Genomic DNA, 12,322 nt, shown 5'->3' with positions numbered 1-12,322 from the left:
CCTGAGGCCCCCAGCCCTCGCCCGCTCCTTCCCCCCGTCCTCTGTCTCGGCCCCCACCCGAACTCTGGCCCCGCCCCCCACTGAGCGGTCCCTGAGCCCCGCCTGCTCCCATCTCCAGCCCCCCTTCCTCCCCAGGGGCCTAAAAGTCGCCCTCCCTCCCGCCCCACGCCATCGGCGCGCGGGTCCCACCGGTTTTGGCCCAGCGCTCCCCCTCCCACTTCATCCCGCCTCTTCTGGTCCTCCAGCGCGCGAAGCCTCGGCCCCAGGCTTTGCTGGAGGAAAGACGGAGAAAAAGCCGCAAGGCACAGCCTCCCTGGACCTTACCCTGGCTCAGCTGTCCCCCTCGAGCGGCACCAAGCTGAGGTTCTTTGGGGGCACCCGGGGGCCTCAGTAGGCAGTTCCCGCGTGGGGAGGCTGGGAGAAATGGGCCCTCGTGGGAAAGGGGACGGGGGCTTGCGCGGGTCCCGTTTGCGGGGCAGGACAGATTCCCAGGAGGAGAGCGGTAAGGAGGCGCCCGTCGACTCGCTGACACCCCCCCCCCACCGAAAAATCCGCTCAGCGGCCCGCGGGTGGGGTGCGCCACGCAGTGACTAATCGCTCGGGCGGCCGCCGCCCGCCGACTCCAGGTAACGCCGGCTGCCCCGAGCGACGCATAGTTTGTCTTCTTTTTTTTTGCGTAGGGATCCTTCTCCGTGTTATTATTTTTGGCCACTGCTTGGGTTTCGGGACCCCTCCAGGCCCGGGCGCCTCACCCCCCTCCTCTTAGTCCCCACCCGATTCGGGCGCCCACGATAAAAGGGCTCCTGACCTCCAAGGCCCCGGTGGAGGGGGAGCCTGAAATGAGAGTTCCGGGGCCGCCTTCAGCCGGGCTGTTAGAGTCGCAGCCCTGCCCCCAGCCGCGTGCCCTCAGAGGGGAAGGGCTCTAACTCCCCTTTCCAGGGGTTCCCTTAGAGATCTGACCCTCCGTCTTGGTCCCTAACGAGCCAAGCGGGTAAAAGTGTCTGAGGAGGGCTCAGGAGTTCCCATCTCGTTTGCTCATGGCTGCCCTCCACCCCTGCTACTTGGGTCCCCAACTCAGACCTCAGACTGTCAGAAAAGAGGATTAAAGGATGGAGTCCGGGGTGCGCCCCTCTAGTCCCCCATTCTGGACGCTGGATGGGTTTGTGAAGGAGAGAGTAAAGCCCTGGCATACTGCACTGTCGTTTACTGGGGCTCACCAGGCCTCTCTGCCTCAGTTTCCTCCTCAGCACAGTGGGTGACTCCTAGCCAGCCTAAGGGTTTCTGTGGGAAGTTGCAACGTAGCAGAAGGCTCCACGGTCTAAACACTTAGCATAGTGTCTGGCACCGGGGGCACATTCTTTGGGAGCCTCAGTTTGTCACCTCTGAAAAATGGGGCCATAGTCCCACCTGCCAGGTGGTCCAGAGAGTTAAGGGGAGGTGGCAGTTCTTGGCTGGAATTGTGTTTCCAGGATATATACCACCCCCTCCCCCACAACCTCTGTCCTGCAACGTTTGACTCCCTTCTGGAGGACTTCAGGCTTCTGGAGCAAAATCTTGATTATTTTCCTCCCCAGTCTCTGCTCCTCCCCAGTCATTCCCCAGTCTCGGGAAAAGGCTCCCCCATCCACCCAGATGCTCGGGCCAGAGACCTGGAGGTGCGCGTGACAACTCTCTCCTTCGTTCATCCCCTACGTCCAATCCATCAGCAAATCCTGTTGGCTGATTCCAAAACACATCCCCATTCTGAGATTCGGACCCCTTTCCTCCACCCCATCCGGCTCCAGGCCCCACCATCTCCGTCTGGGATGCCGCCCAGCCTCCTCCTAGGCTTCCTGGGTAAATCCTCTTGCCCTCGTCTGTACAGCAGGCAGAAGGAGCTTTTTCTTTCTTTCTTTCTTTTTTTTTGCGGTACGCGGGCCTCTCACTGTTGTGGTCTCTCCCGTTGCGGAGCACAGGCTCCGGACGCGCAGGCTCAGCGGCCATGGCTCACGGGCCCAGCGGCTCCGCGGCATGTGGGATCTTCCTGGATTGGGGCATGAACCCGTGTCCCCTGCATCGGCTGGCGGACTCTCAACCACTGCGCCACCAGGGAAGCCCCAGAAGGAGCTTTTAAAAGAAGCAAAGCAGGTCTTTTTTGCCCTGCCACCCTCTCCCCCCTCCTTTTCTCCTCTCTTCTCATCCTCTCTCTTCCTCTCCCTCACTCCACTCCAGCTGCTGCACCCGTTTCTCCCAAACACATAGGCTTGTTTATTATCAGGGCGTCTTTGTACATTTGCTTTTCCCCCTGCAGGAATGCAGTTCCCCCAGATCTTCCCCCAGTTAGCACCTTCTCTTCCATCAGGTCACAGGTCAAGTATTCTCAGAGGGGTCCCCCAACCTTCCCAGGCACCCTCCATCCCCTTCTCCTTTTTAAATTATCTTTGTAGCACAGTTCTTCGAACATCATCTTTCTCTTGAGATATTTTCTTCAGACTGTGAGCACCCTGAGAGCCATTAGGACCTCATGCTGGGCCCAGTGAGGGCCACAGGAGAAGAGCTCAGTGAACATTTGCAAAATGAAAGGATGGAGAATTCTCAGTGCCTCAGAGTAGCAAGAAAGTTCAGTCCCAGTGAATCATGCTGTCTGGGGTCCCAGCCAGGCCCTGGACTTGCTGTGTGACCCAACCTGGTAGCCACCCCTCTCTGATCCTTACTTGTAGAAGGGTATGGGTTGTCACCCAGCCCCTCCTTGGAGCATACCCTCTGCCTTCTGGGTGACCTTTACCTCAAACCTTTGACTTTAAGGAAAGTGATTTGGCCTCTAGGTGCACCCTTCCCTGCCCTTGGTTCTCCAGGTGGCTTAACCCCTTCCTCATCAGTCCCACCACCTCTTTGTGCAGGAAGGGGAATGAGCGTTGATGGAACTTCTGACAAATATTGACCCAAGTCCTTGAAGGTGGCTGGGAATGCACTGAGGTGGCAGATGGAGGGAGGGCCCCACATGGGGGAGGGGCTCCTCAGTCTTTGCACCTAAGGATTACCTTGGGGGAGAGCCTCCAGCCCAGCTCCCTGCATAATTCCAGGGCACTGAGGGGGCCCCAGGGAGAGGCAGTGGTAACAGTCCCTTCAGGGTCCCATTGGGAGTGAGGAGGGCACAGAGCTGCCTCTCCCACGTTGAGACCCCTCAGTATGGGATTAGCTGCCTTGTGTTCCAGCCCAGTGTGCCCAGGAAGCAGGGACAGTGAGGGGCTCGTCTGGACGTGGGCTTGGGACAGCAGAACCTAGGTTCAGGACAAGTGTGCAAGGGAAGGCGGGGCTTTATCATTTCCACCCTGGAGGTTCAGCCTGGGGAGCTGCGTTGCCTGGGTCCCAAGCTTTGTGCAGTCTATACTTAAAAAAATCCAGCCCCCATAGGCATTGGAGGTGAGATCTCAGGAGTGAAGAGCTGCCTGTGTCTAGGTCAGGGCCAGTGTTTACCGGGCCTCGGAGGCCTGGGTTCCCTGCCTCTCCGCACCCTGGAGAACCTCGGACGTCTGGGTTCCAGGAGGCGCCAGCTATGTTGGGGGTGACAGTTGTGCCCCTTCCCCTCCCCCCACCCACTGTCTGCAAGCCGCCGGCGCCAGGGAGCTGTGCCCGCTCCCCAGGCTGTACCCGGCTTGGGGGTGGGGGTCAGCAGGGTCGTGGCGAGGGCGGCAAGGGATAAAGGGCGCTTGTCCGATGCCCGCCCTGACCTCGGCCGCCGCTTCCCGGACTCCCGGCCCGCCTCTGATTCACGCCCAGGCCGGCCGCAGCGCCCTCCCCCCGCCCCCACCGCCCCCCCACCGCCTGCCGCCCCGGGGGGTAGGAAGTGGGGGGGGGGCGAGGGGCGGCGCCGAGTCAACTTTCCCTCTTAAGCCCCGAAGGAATGTCGGCGGATTTCCTGAAACCCGACCCCGGCCGCCCGCCGGCCCGCCTGCCCCTCACCTGGACCTGCTCCCTCGGGAACGGCAGGAGGGGCGCGGGGGCTCACCTGGGGGGCCGGGGTCAAGTCCTCCTTCCGCTCCCGCCCCAGGCGGCCTCTTGCAGCGGAAAAGGGGGTGAGTGGGAGGCAATCAAACCCTCTCACTCCTCTCCAGCGACCTAGGCCAGCGTCCCAACTCCTCCAGCCTCAGTTTCCCCTTCCACTTTTAAAAAGGCGCGGGTCTCCTTCCTTCCTGTTGTGGTTTAAGAGACGCCTCTTAAGCCCGATTCCCCTGACTCCCCACCTCCTAGTCTTGGCAGGGGTCTGCCCACCTCCCTTGGCTTCCCTCGCTTGTCACCCGGGCCGACCCCCTTTGCCACCCTGATCCTCAATTTCCTCAGCTGTAACTTGGACAACGCTGCCAGTTCTTCCGTATAGGTTGTTACAAGAAAATACTTGGGAAGTGTTTTGTTTGGAATGAATGAAGAACAGTAATTGTGGACGGCTTCAGCGCGCTGGGCTCTGTAATTGACATGTGTGGGCTTGAAACCTGGCTCTGCGGAGGGGTCCTGGGGACTAGGTTTCCCAACCTGTGAAACGGGCAACAGTATTGGTCATAACCAATGGCTGTTTCCCAAGGCGCAGGCCTGGCGCGCGGTGGGTTAGATGCGGGGTTCCCTGGCTCTAGCGCAAACTGCAGGCTGGAGGCCCTAGCCGCAGGGTCGCGGCAGCCTAGCCCGGGAGGGGCGGGACGGGGGAGGGCCGCGCGGGGATCCAGATGTTCAGGGTCCGCCAGGCACAGCCGCGCCTGATTAAGCCATGTGGGGGCTGGCCGAGGCGCGGAGATGAAAGGGCGGCGGCCGGCCGGGGGAGGGGGCTTGCCAGCCATCACCCCCACCCCCGGTCCCCTCCTCCTCGGCCGGAACCTACGGCGCCCTCTGACACGCCGACCCCGAGTGGCTGCCGCCCTGTCTGCTGAGGCAGAGGGTGGATGGAAGATGCGCAGGCGGCAGACACCTGCGCGGGGCACGCCAGAGAGAGGGAGGGTGTCATTTTTGCAAGGTCTTAGGCTTAAAGGGGAGCCCTCACTCCCATGCCTGCCGGAGAGGAAGCTAGGGGGACCTCCTAACCCAAGATTCATGGGGCTACACTCTTGTCACCTTGGAGTGCGATGGAAGTCAGAAATGTTCCTGCTTGTCCCAAGTTTTCCCATGAGAATTAGAAATTTTAGCAGCACCCCATCGCCCCTATCAACATCTCTGTGCCGCCTCCCTCTCAGCCCCAGGCCGAGGGGCCCCTAGTCTGGGAGAGCAGGGACCAGATCCCCCAGGTTTGTAGATCAGGGCTGGGTCAGAGGGAGGAGAGGCTGGGGGAGCCCTGGAGGGTCTGGGAGGGCTTCCTAAAGGAGGCAAACTGCACACGTTACCGGATCTCTGACTTGGGTACCAAAGTAGATGATGACACAGACCTTCAGAAGGCCTTCTCTGACACAGCTCTGCGACACTCACGACCCTCCATCTCCACTTTCTGGCTGGGTTCCAGCCACGACCACCGCCCTCCTACTTCCTTTTCCAACAAGCTCATCCCCTCCTCAGGGCCCTCGCTGTTCCTTCGGCCTCCTCGCGTGGCCAGCTCCAACGTTGCCTATCCGGGAGGCCTTCCTTGATTCCCTGGAGAATAGATCTCTTCCCCCATCCTACCACCCTATTTGTTTCCTTTTGGCCCCTAGTGATGGCTGAGATCCCTCGTGCGTGGATACTAGGGAGGTGTCATGGCACCCCCGAGATGGGAAAGACGGCAGGGACCACGATCCACCTGCCTCGCCCTGCCCGCACCCTGACGGTGCCGCAGCGCCGCTCCCCCGCCAGTTCTCCGCATCCCCCACCCCCCTTCCCAGGCTGCCTCGCTCGGGTGACGTCAGCTAACCGGTCCCCGCCGCCGCCGCCGCATCCTCCGCGCCTGCCAGGAGCCGGCGTCCCCCACGCTCCTTGCGCCCGGCCTGGCCATGGCTTCGGTCGCCCTGATGCCGCTCCTGTTGCTGCTGCTGCAGCCTCCGCCCGCCACCCCCGCGCCGCCTGCCCGCGACCCCTTCGCCCTGCAGCTCGGGGACACGCAGAGCTGCCAGCTGCGGTGCCGAGACCGCTACCCTAATCCGCAGCCCGCTCAGGTGAAGCGCATGCGGCGCCAGCGGGAGGACCAGAGATCTCTCCAATGGGGGATGGGTTGAGGATGCGATTCCCCCCATTCGGAGCGGGAGACAAGGGTTCCTCGGAGGGGGAAGGGGTCAGGGAAGGGGGCTCTCCAATGGGGGTGGGTCCCTCTGGTGGGGGAAGGGCTGGCGTTCCTTCGATGGTGGTGAGCGCAGGGGTCGGGGGTCCCTCCGATGAGGATGGGGATGTTCCTCCCGCAGGGGAGGGGCCGTGGGGGGGTCCCTCTGATGGGGGAGGGTTTAGGGATGCGGGTCCTTCCGATGAATTCGGTGTTGCTGGAGTCTCTCCAAGCCTGAGGCAGGGAGGAGACTGGGGCTCCTGATGCTACCTAGAGGGTTCTGGCTCCACACTGCTGCGCAAGGACCCTTGGGGCGTCCAACCCCCACTTTCCTCAGGCCTGACAGTCCCCTTCTCCTCCCCCTCTACCCTAGCAGCTTCCACATCCTCCTCCTCCCCCCCTCAGAGCTACCAGCCCCCACTCCTATCCTCATGCCCCCCCAGTCGGATCCCAATTTTCCCAGGCCTGAAGGGTGACAAAACCTGCTCTGAGCCCCCCCTCCTTCTTCAGGCCTGAGAAGCCCTCCTCCCTGGAGCCTTGGGGGGGACCATTTCCCTCGATCTACCCCAGTTTTCCAGCCATTACCCAAACCCAGCAACCTCCATTGTTTATTCTTTCTCAAGCCCCCTCTCCCTCCCTCCTCATCAGAGCTAAGAGCCCCTGCTAATATGCTTGGCCTCCTCCCCAACTTCATCCCAAACTCCTTAGAAGGTTTGGGGGGGATCAAATCTTCTACCTCCTCACATGAGGGCTTCCAGCGCTGCCCTCCTCCTGCCCCTCCCCTGGCCTGAACCCCACATCTTCGCTTCCAGGAGGAGTTGGAGGAGGACCCCACTGAGTCCCGGAAAGCGAATGCGCATAATAGGGCCGTCCTGATCAGTGCTTGCGAGCGAGGCTGCCGCCTCTTCTCCATCTGCCGATTCGTGGCCAGGAGTTCCAAGCCCAATGCCACACAGGCTGAGTGTGAAGCAGGTAAGGGCTGGATGGGTGGGCCAGGGTGGGGAGAGGTAGCCTGGGAAGGGCTGTGCCCCCAGTCTCCCTCTCCTGCCTCTTGCAGCCTGTGTGGAGGCCTACGTGAAGGAGACAGAGCAGCAGGCCTGCAGCGAGGGCTGCTGGAGCCAGAATCCAGAGCCGGAGCCCGAAGCCGAGCCCGAGCTGGAGCAGAAGGTGGGCGCCCTCCCACCTGTGGCCCCAGGCCCATCCCCCCTCTCCCCTACCCCCCAAATCTGCACTCATATCCAGCGTCTCTGAAGCTCTCCATTCCATTCAGGGCCTACTGGGTGTCCTTGATTAAGCCATTTCACATCCCAAGACTCAATTATCATCTCTGTGACTTCTCCCCCTCCCCTCCCCTGCAGCCGCCAAAACAGCCACCGTTTACATTACTTAGCAAGCGTTTGTCCTGGTCCAGGCCTGACCTCAGCCTGTCCTCAATTCCTTGGGCCACCCGGAGGCACCTGAGACAGTGTCATCCTCATTTCATGCCCACAGAGCAACTGGCCAAGGTCACACAGGGCTGTGCAGAGGTGGGATTTAAAGCCAGTGCCACTAGGGCTTGTGACCACCCCTCACCTCCCTCATCTTCAGTGCCACAAGAGCTGACTACTGACCACCTACATGCCAGCTACTGGTCTAATCACGTTCCTCGTGAGGAACAAGTGGCCACTCTCATCTGGGGTGGCTCAGAATGGAGGTGCAGGGAGCAGCCTCCCAAGCACACAGGTAGTACCCCTCCCCCCACTCCAGGGAGAAATAATAACTGCTCACCTATCGTAGTCTGTGAGAGAGTCTAGAAAACGCTGCATCAGGGGAAGCTGAGACACAGGAAATCCTTCATCACAGCCAGAAACGCATGGGCTGGGATTCCCCAGAAAGCCCTTTCCCTCTTCACTCATTTTCCTCCACCTCTTCCAGGCTTTCACTGTTCATAAAAGCACAGTGCACTATCATTTCTTCCTATTCTGAGTTCTCTCCTGATGCTGTCAAAATAAGAACAATGATGGTGATATTTTTAATAATAGTAGCTACTACATATTAGGCACTTGTACCATTGTCTAGTTGAAATCTCATAGCAACCCCACGAGGGAAGCGAATCATCCCCATTTCAGGGCTCGGAGAGGGCAATCCACTTTCCCAAGGGCACACAGTCAGCCAAATACAGTGCTGAGGTCTGTGTTCATTGTATGAAGCCCTGTTGCCTCAAACCACTTAGTGAATTTTGATCACAATCAATTCTCCCAGCTCCCCTCCCACTGGTTAATGCCCTACATTGGTGACATTTCTGTGCCTTGGGCCTCCCCCTGGCAGAGAAAAGTCCTGGAAGCTCCAAGTGGGGCCCTCTCGCTCCTGGACTTGTTTTCCACCCTCTGCAATGACCTTGTCAACTCGGCGCAGGGCTTCGTCTCCTCCACCTGGACATACTACCTGCAGACTGACAATGGGAAGGTGGTGGTGTTCCAGGTGAGGGCTCTGGCAGGGGCCGCACTAGAGTAGTGGTTGGGTGGTCAGGCTAAGAAGGTGGGATGAGTTGGTTCTTGGCTCATGGGATGCAAAGTCCACAGGAGACAAGCTTCAGGCACAGCTGGATCCAGGGGTTCAGTGTCTCACTCCACTGCTGGACTCTGCTGTCCTTTTTGGTGGCTTTATTCTCAGGCAAGCACATCCCTCCTCACAGCAGGGTGGATGCCTGAGGCTCTAGATGACAACCTCTCTGAGGTTTTAACTGAGCTGATTGGCCCTGGTTCAGTCATGTGATAACCTCTCAGCCAATCCCTGTGATTCTACTGGCATGCCTTGGATCACATCCCTACTTTAGGAGCAAGACAAATCAGGGCCCCCCATTAGCAGGGAATAGAGCATCCCTGGTATCACAGCTCACAGCTCCATAGAGGGTGTCCTCTCTGTCCCCAGGGGAACTAGGTGCCAGCTGGGCTTGGGACAATGTAACCTACAGGGGGCACAGAGAAGTGCCTCCTAGGGCCAAGATGGTGCCTTTCTAAAGGGCTTCTCTGTGCTGTATTGTTCCTGGCCCAGACCCAGCCTGTGGTAGAGAGCCTGGGGCACGAGGGGGCCCGTCTGCAGCGAGTGGAGGTGACCTGGCGGGGATCCCACCCTGAGGCCTTGGAGGTGCATGTTGGTAAGGTCCAAGCCTAGACCCGTGTTCCTTCCACAGGTGGCTCCACTGTCACAAGGGGTTCTCCTGATAAATGAACCCTTGAGGATTGGGATTTCCATCTCTCAACTCCTGGGGTTCCTTGGTCCATCTCCCTGGGCTCCATGGTGCATCTCCCGTTTCCATGGTCCATCTCCCAGGGTTCCATGGTTCATCTCCCAGGGGTCCGTGGTCCATCTTTCAGGGTTCTGATTTATTCCAGGACCCCATGCCCCATTGCCCCAGGTCCTGGCCTCCTTTCTGTTCTCCATGGCTGCTGTCGCCTCTTGGCGAAGGCCTGGAGGCTGCTGAGAGGTGACCTATTCTCTCAGACCCTGTAGGCCCCTTGGACAAGGTAAGGAAGGCCAAGATTCGAGTCAAGACCAGCAGCAAGGCCAAGGTGGAGTCCGATGAGCTGCAGGACAACGACTTCCTCAGTTGCATGTCCCGGTGGGTTGCAGAACCTTGGGGATGGTGGAGGGGGGTGGGACCAGAGGGGAGTGACTATGTGGCCCAACTAGGGCCACTGAGCGTGCCTGCCGGGTGGGGCAGGCGCTCCGGGCTTCCTCGCTGGATCCTGGCCTGCTGCCTCTTTCTTTCCGTGCTGGTGATGCTGTGGCTGAGCTGTTCTACCCTGGTGACCGCACCCGGCCAGCACCTCAAGTTCCAGGTGGGTGGGGCCCACAGGCAGGGGTGGGAGGAGAACTGTTCCCTCGTCTGGATAGGGCTGCCCCCTCTCCCATGGAGGCAGGGACCCCTGACTTGCTGCGTGACATTAGGCAAGTTTCTTCACTCCCTTATGAAATGGGGGAAACAACTCCCACCCTTAGTAGGGGCAACCTCAGGTCAGGGGTGGGAAGGAGCCTTGCCAGGTTGGGGACTCATAGCCCTCGCTCCCTCTTCCTCCCCCTGCAGCCCCTGTCTCTGGAGCAGCACAAGGGCTTTATGGTAGAGCCAGACTGGCCCCTGTACCCTCCCCCGTCGCACGCCTTTGCAGACAATCCCCCGCCCTACAAGCTGAAGCTGGACCTGACCAAGCTGTAGGCCTCCATTGCCAAGTTCAGGAGCTCCTTGGGTCTCACTTGCCCATTGCCTAGGAGTCCGGGTCAGGGTGGGACGGTCCTTGGGCTCCTCCTCTCCCCAAATTCTTCTTCTCTTCCCAGTCCCGCCCCTCCCCCCTCCGCCCCCCCCATCCTGGGGTTGCCCTGCCCCTCCTGGGGGGCGGGATCTGACCTTGGTTCCTCCACACCCCTCTTCCCCAGAGCGTGTTACTTTTGTCTTCTATCGTGTAGCTTCTTGAGTATTTCAACCCCAGTTCTGTGCTGCCTTCGTCCTTCCTCCTTTCTCCCCTCTGGGGGGCTGAGGCCACAGGGGAGCCACTTTGTTCCGGAGCTTCCCCCTTTCTCCCCACCCCACCACCGGAGATGTAGCCTCGTGAGAGGAGGCCCCCCACCCCCAAGAGGGGAGGTGGTGGGTAGCTCCAGGCTGGGAGTTGCAGCATGGTGGTCGGGAGGAATAAACCATGATATAAAACCCATCTTGGATTGAGCCTGCTTCTGTTGGTCTTTCCACCTGTCTCTTGGGGACTGGCCTGAACGTGGCCATGACCCCTGCCCACCAGGCCCTTTCTGAGATGCGGGAGGTGAACTTCGGGAACTCCCCGTGGCTTGAGTGGTGAGAACCAGCTGACACCTGGAAGGACAGCCCCTCTGCTACCCAGCGTACATCACATTCCTAACTAGGGGTGACTCTGGATAAGTGGCTTGTGCCACCTGCCTGGCCCAGGTGGGTCAGTGCCCCTTCCTGGTCCTCCACGTGGCTCCTGTGAAATGACCAGGTCACATCTTGAAGAGGACATTTGTTAATTTTGTCACCACCTGGCTTCCATCCACCTTTCTTTTTGGGATGGAGCTCTGCCCCGTTGGGGGCAGTCTCAGGGTCCTGTCCACAGGTTCTCTCCCCTTCCTTACCCAAGAGGTCCAGACTTGGCGTTCTTTCCTGCACTTTGCATTCAAGAGGAGTCTTGTAGGACAGGAACAGCCCACCCTGATGAGGCCACAGCCATGGCACTCCATCCTTCCTGTCCATTCTGCAGACTCCCCAAGATCCTCCCAGTAAATCTTTTGGTTAAGTAGGCTAGAGTTGTTTCTGTTGCTGGCAACCAGAGATTCTTGGCTGGTGGGGGCCGCATCTCCCGGGAAGAGTTTGGGATGAGGGACATGGTGGTCAATGTGGCACAGATTTCCAAGGTCTGGTGGAGGCCTGTGGGTGATGGGTGACTGGTTGGGGGAAGGTGAGTTAGAGAGAGCTGAGTGGGGCTGATGATCTGCCCCACCACCCTTCACCCCGCCTGGTGTCCTGGGAGGTTGATTCACTTGGGCCCTCAGCCTCTGCTAGAGTCAGCCGGGGGGCCACCAGCAGGAGGTGGAAGGAAGGAGGAGTGAGAAGTTGGAGGTTTCTCTCCCTGTTTCTCTCCCTGCATCCTCCAACCCAATGCCACAACTCCACCAAATGAGCCTTCAGCCTGGGCGTGTTAACAGCTCCCCACTGTTGCCCATCCTGTGTGCTGCACCACCCCATGTCAGTTACCCAACCCTGCTGCACCTTTGTAAATATCCCCTTTATTACTGCTCTCCTGAATCTTCCATTCTGACTGGCTCCTGCTTGCTGCCAGGACCCTGCCTGATATCATGAGCATCAGGATTCAACATAAAGACAATTTAGGCCCCTGACTACATTTCTGGGCCCAGTGTAGGGTTTCAGAGCAGCCCCAGGAAATAAGACCTGGGCAGAGGTGAGAAGTGATGGCAGGCCAGCGCTGCCCAGCAGAACATTGTGTGATGACGGAAACGTTCTGTCTGCGCCACCCGCAGCCACATGGTGTTGCACAGCCCTGGCTAGTGCGACTCAAGGACTGTTTCCTGGTTCTTTAGTTTGAGTTGATGTACATTTAAGGTTTTTCCTCTATTTTTTCGTGGTGGTAA

General features: G+C 59.5%; 1 protein-coding gene across 3 annotated transcripts; it reads left to right on the top strand.

Annotated features, from left to right (window-relative positions):
• Positions 1 to 5,924: 5,924 nt before the first annotated feature.
• TMEM59L (transmembrane protein 59 like) lies at positions 5,925 to 10,382 on the top strand (the record flags this gene model as incomplete). 3 transcript variants are annotated; one of them, XM_082835948.1, is made up of 8 exons in its annotated part: positions 5,925 to 6,086; positions 7,015 to 7,159; positions 7,245 to 7,354; positions 8,495 to 8,647; positions 9,221 to 9,323; positions 9,671 to 9,788; positions 9,891 to 10,008; positions 10,254 to 10,382. In XM_082835948.1, 8 exons carry the CDS (start codon positions 5,925 to 5,927, stop codon positions 10,380 to 10,382), a joined length of 1,038 nt encoding a protein of 345 aa, XP_082692074.1. The 3 variants fall into 3 exon arrangements, with proteins under 3 accessions (XP_082692074.1, XP_082692073.1, XP_082692072.1); XM_082835947.1 differs by having other exon boundaries at positions 7,003 to 7,159; XM_082835946.1 differs by having other exon boundaries at positions 7,000 to 7,159.
• Positions 10,383 to 12,322: the final 1,940 nt, after the last annotated feature.

Source organism: Leucopleurus acutus (assembly GCF_964270905.1).
Source record: "Leucopleurus acutus genome assembly, chromosome: 3".
Taxonomy (NCBI): domain Eukaryota; kingdom Metazoa; phylum Chordata; class Mammalia; order Artiodactyla; family Delphinidae; genus Leucopleurus; species Leucopleurus acutus.
The sequence above is the reverse complement of the archived record's forward strand: the minus strand, read 5'-3'. Positions and strand labels throughout refer to the sequence as shown.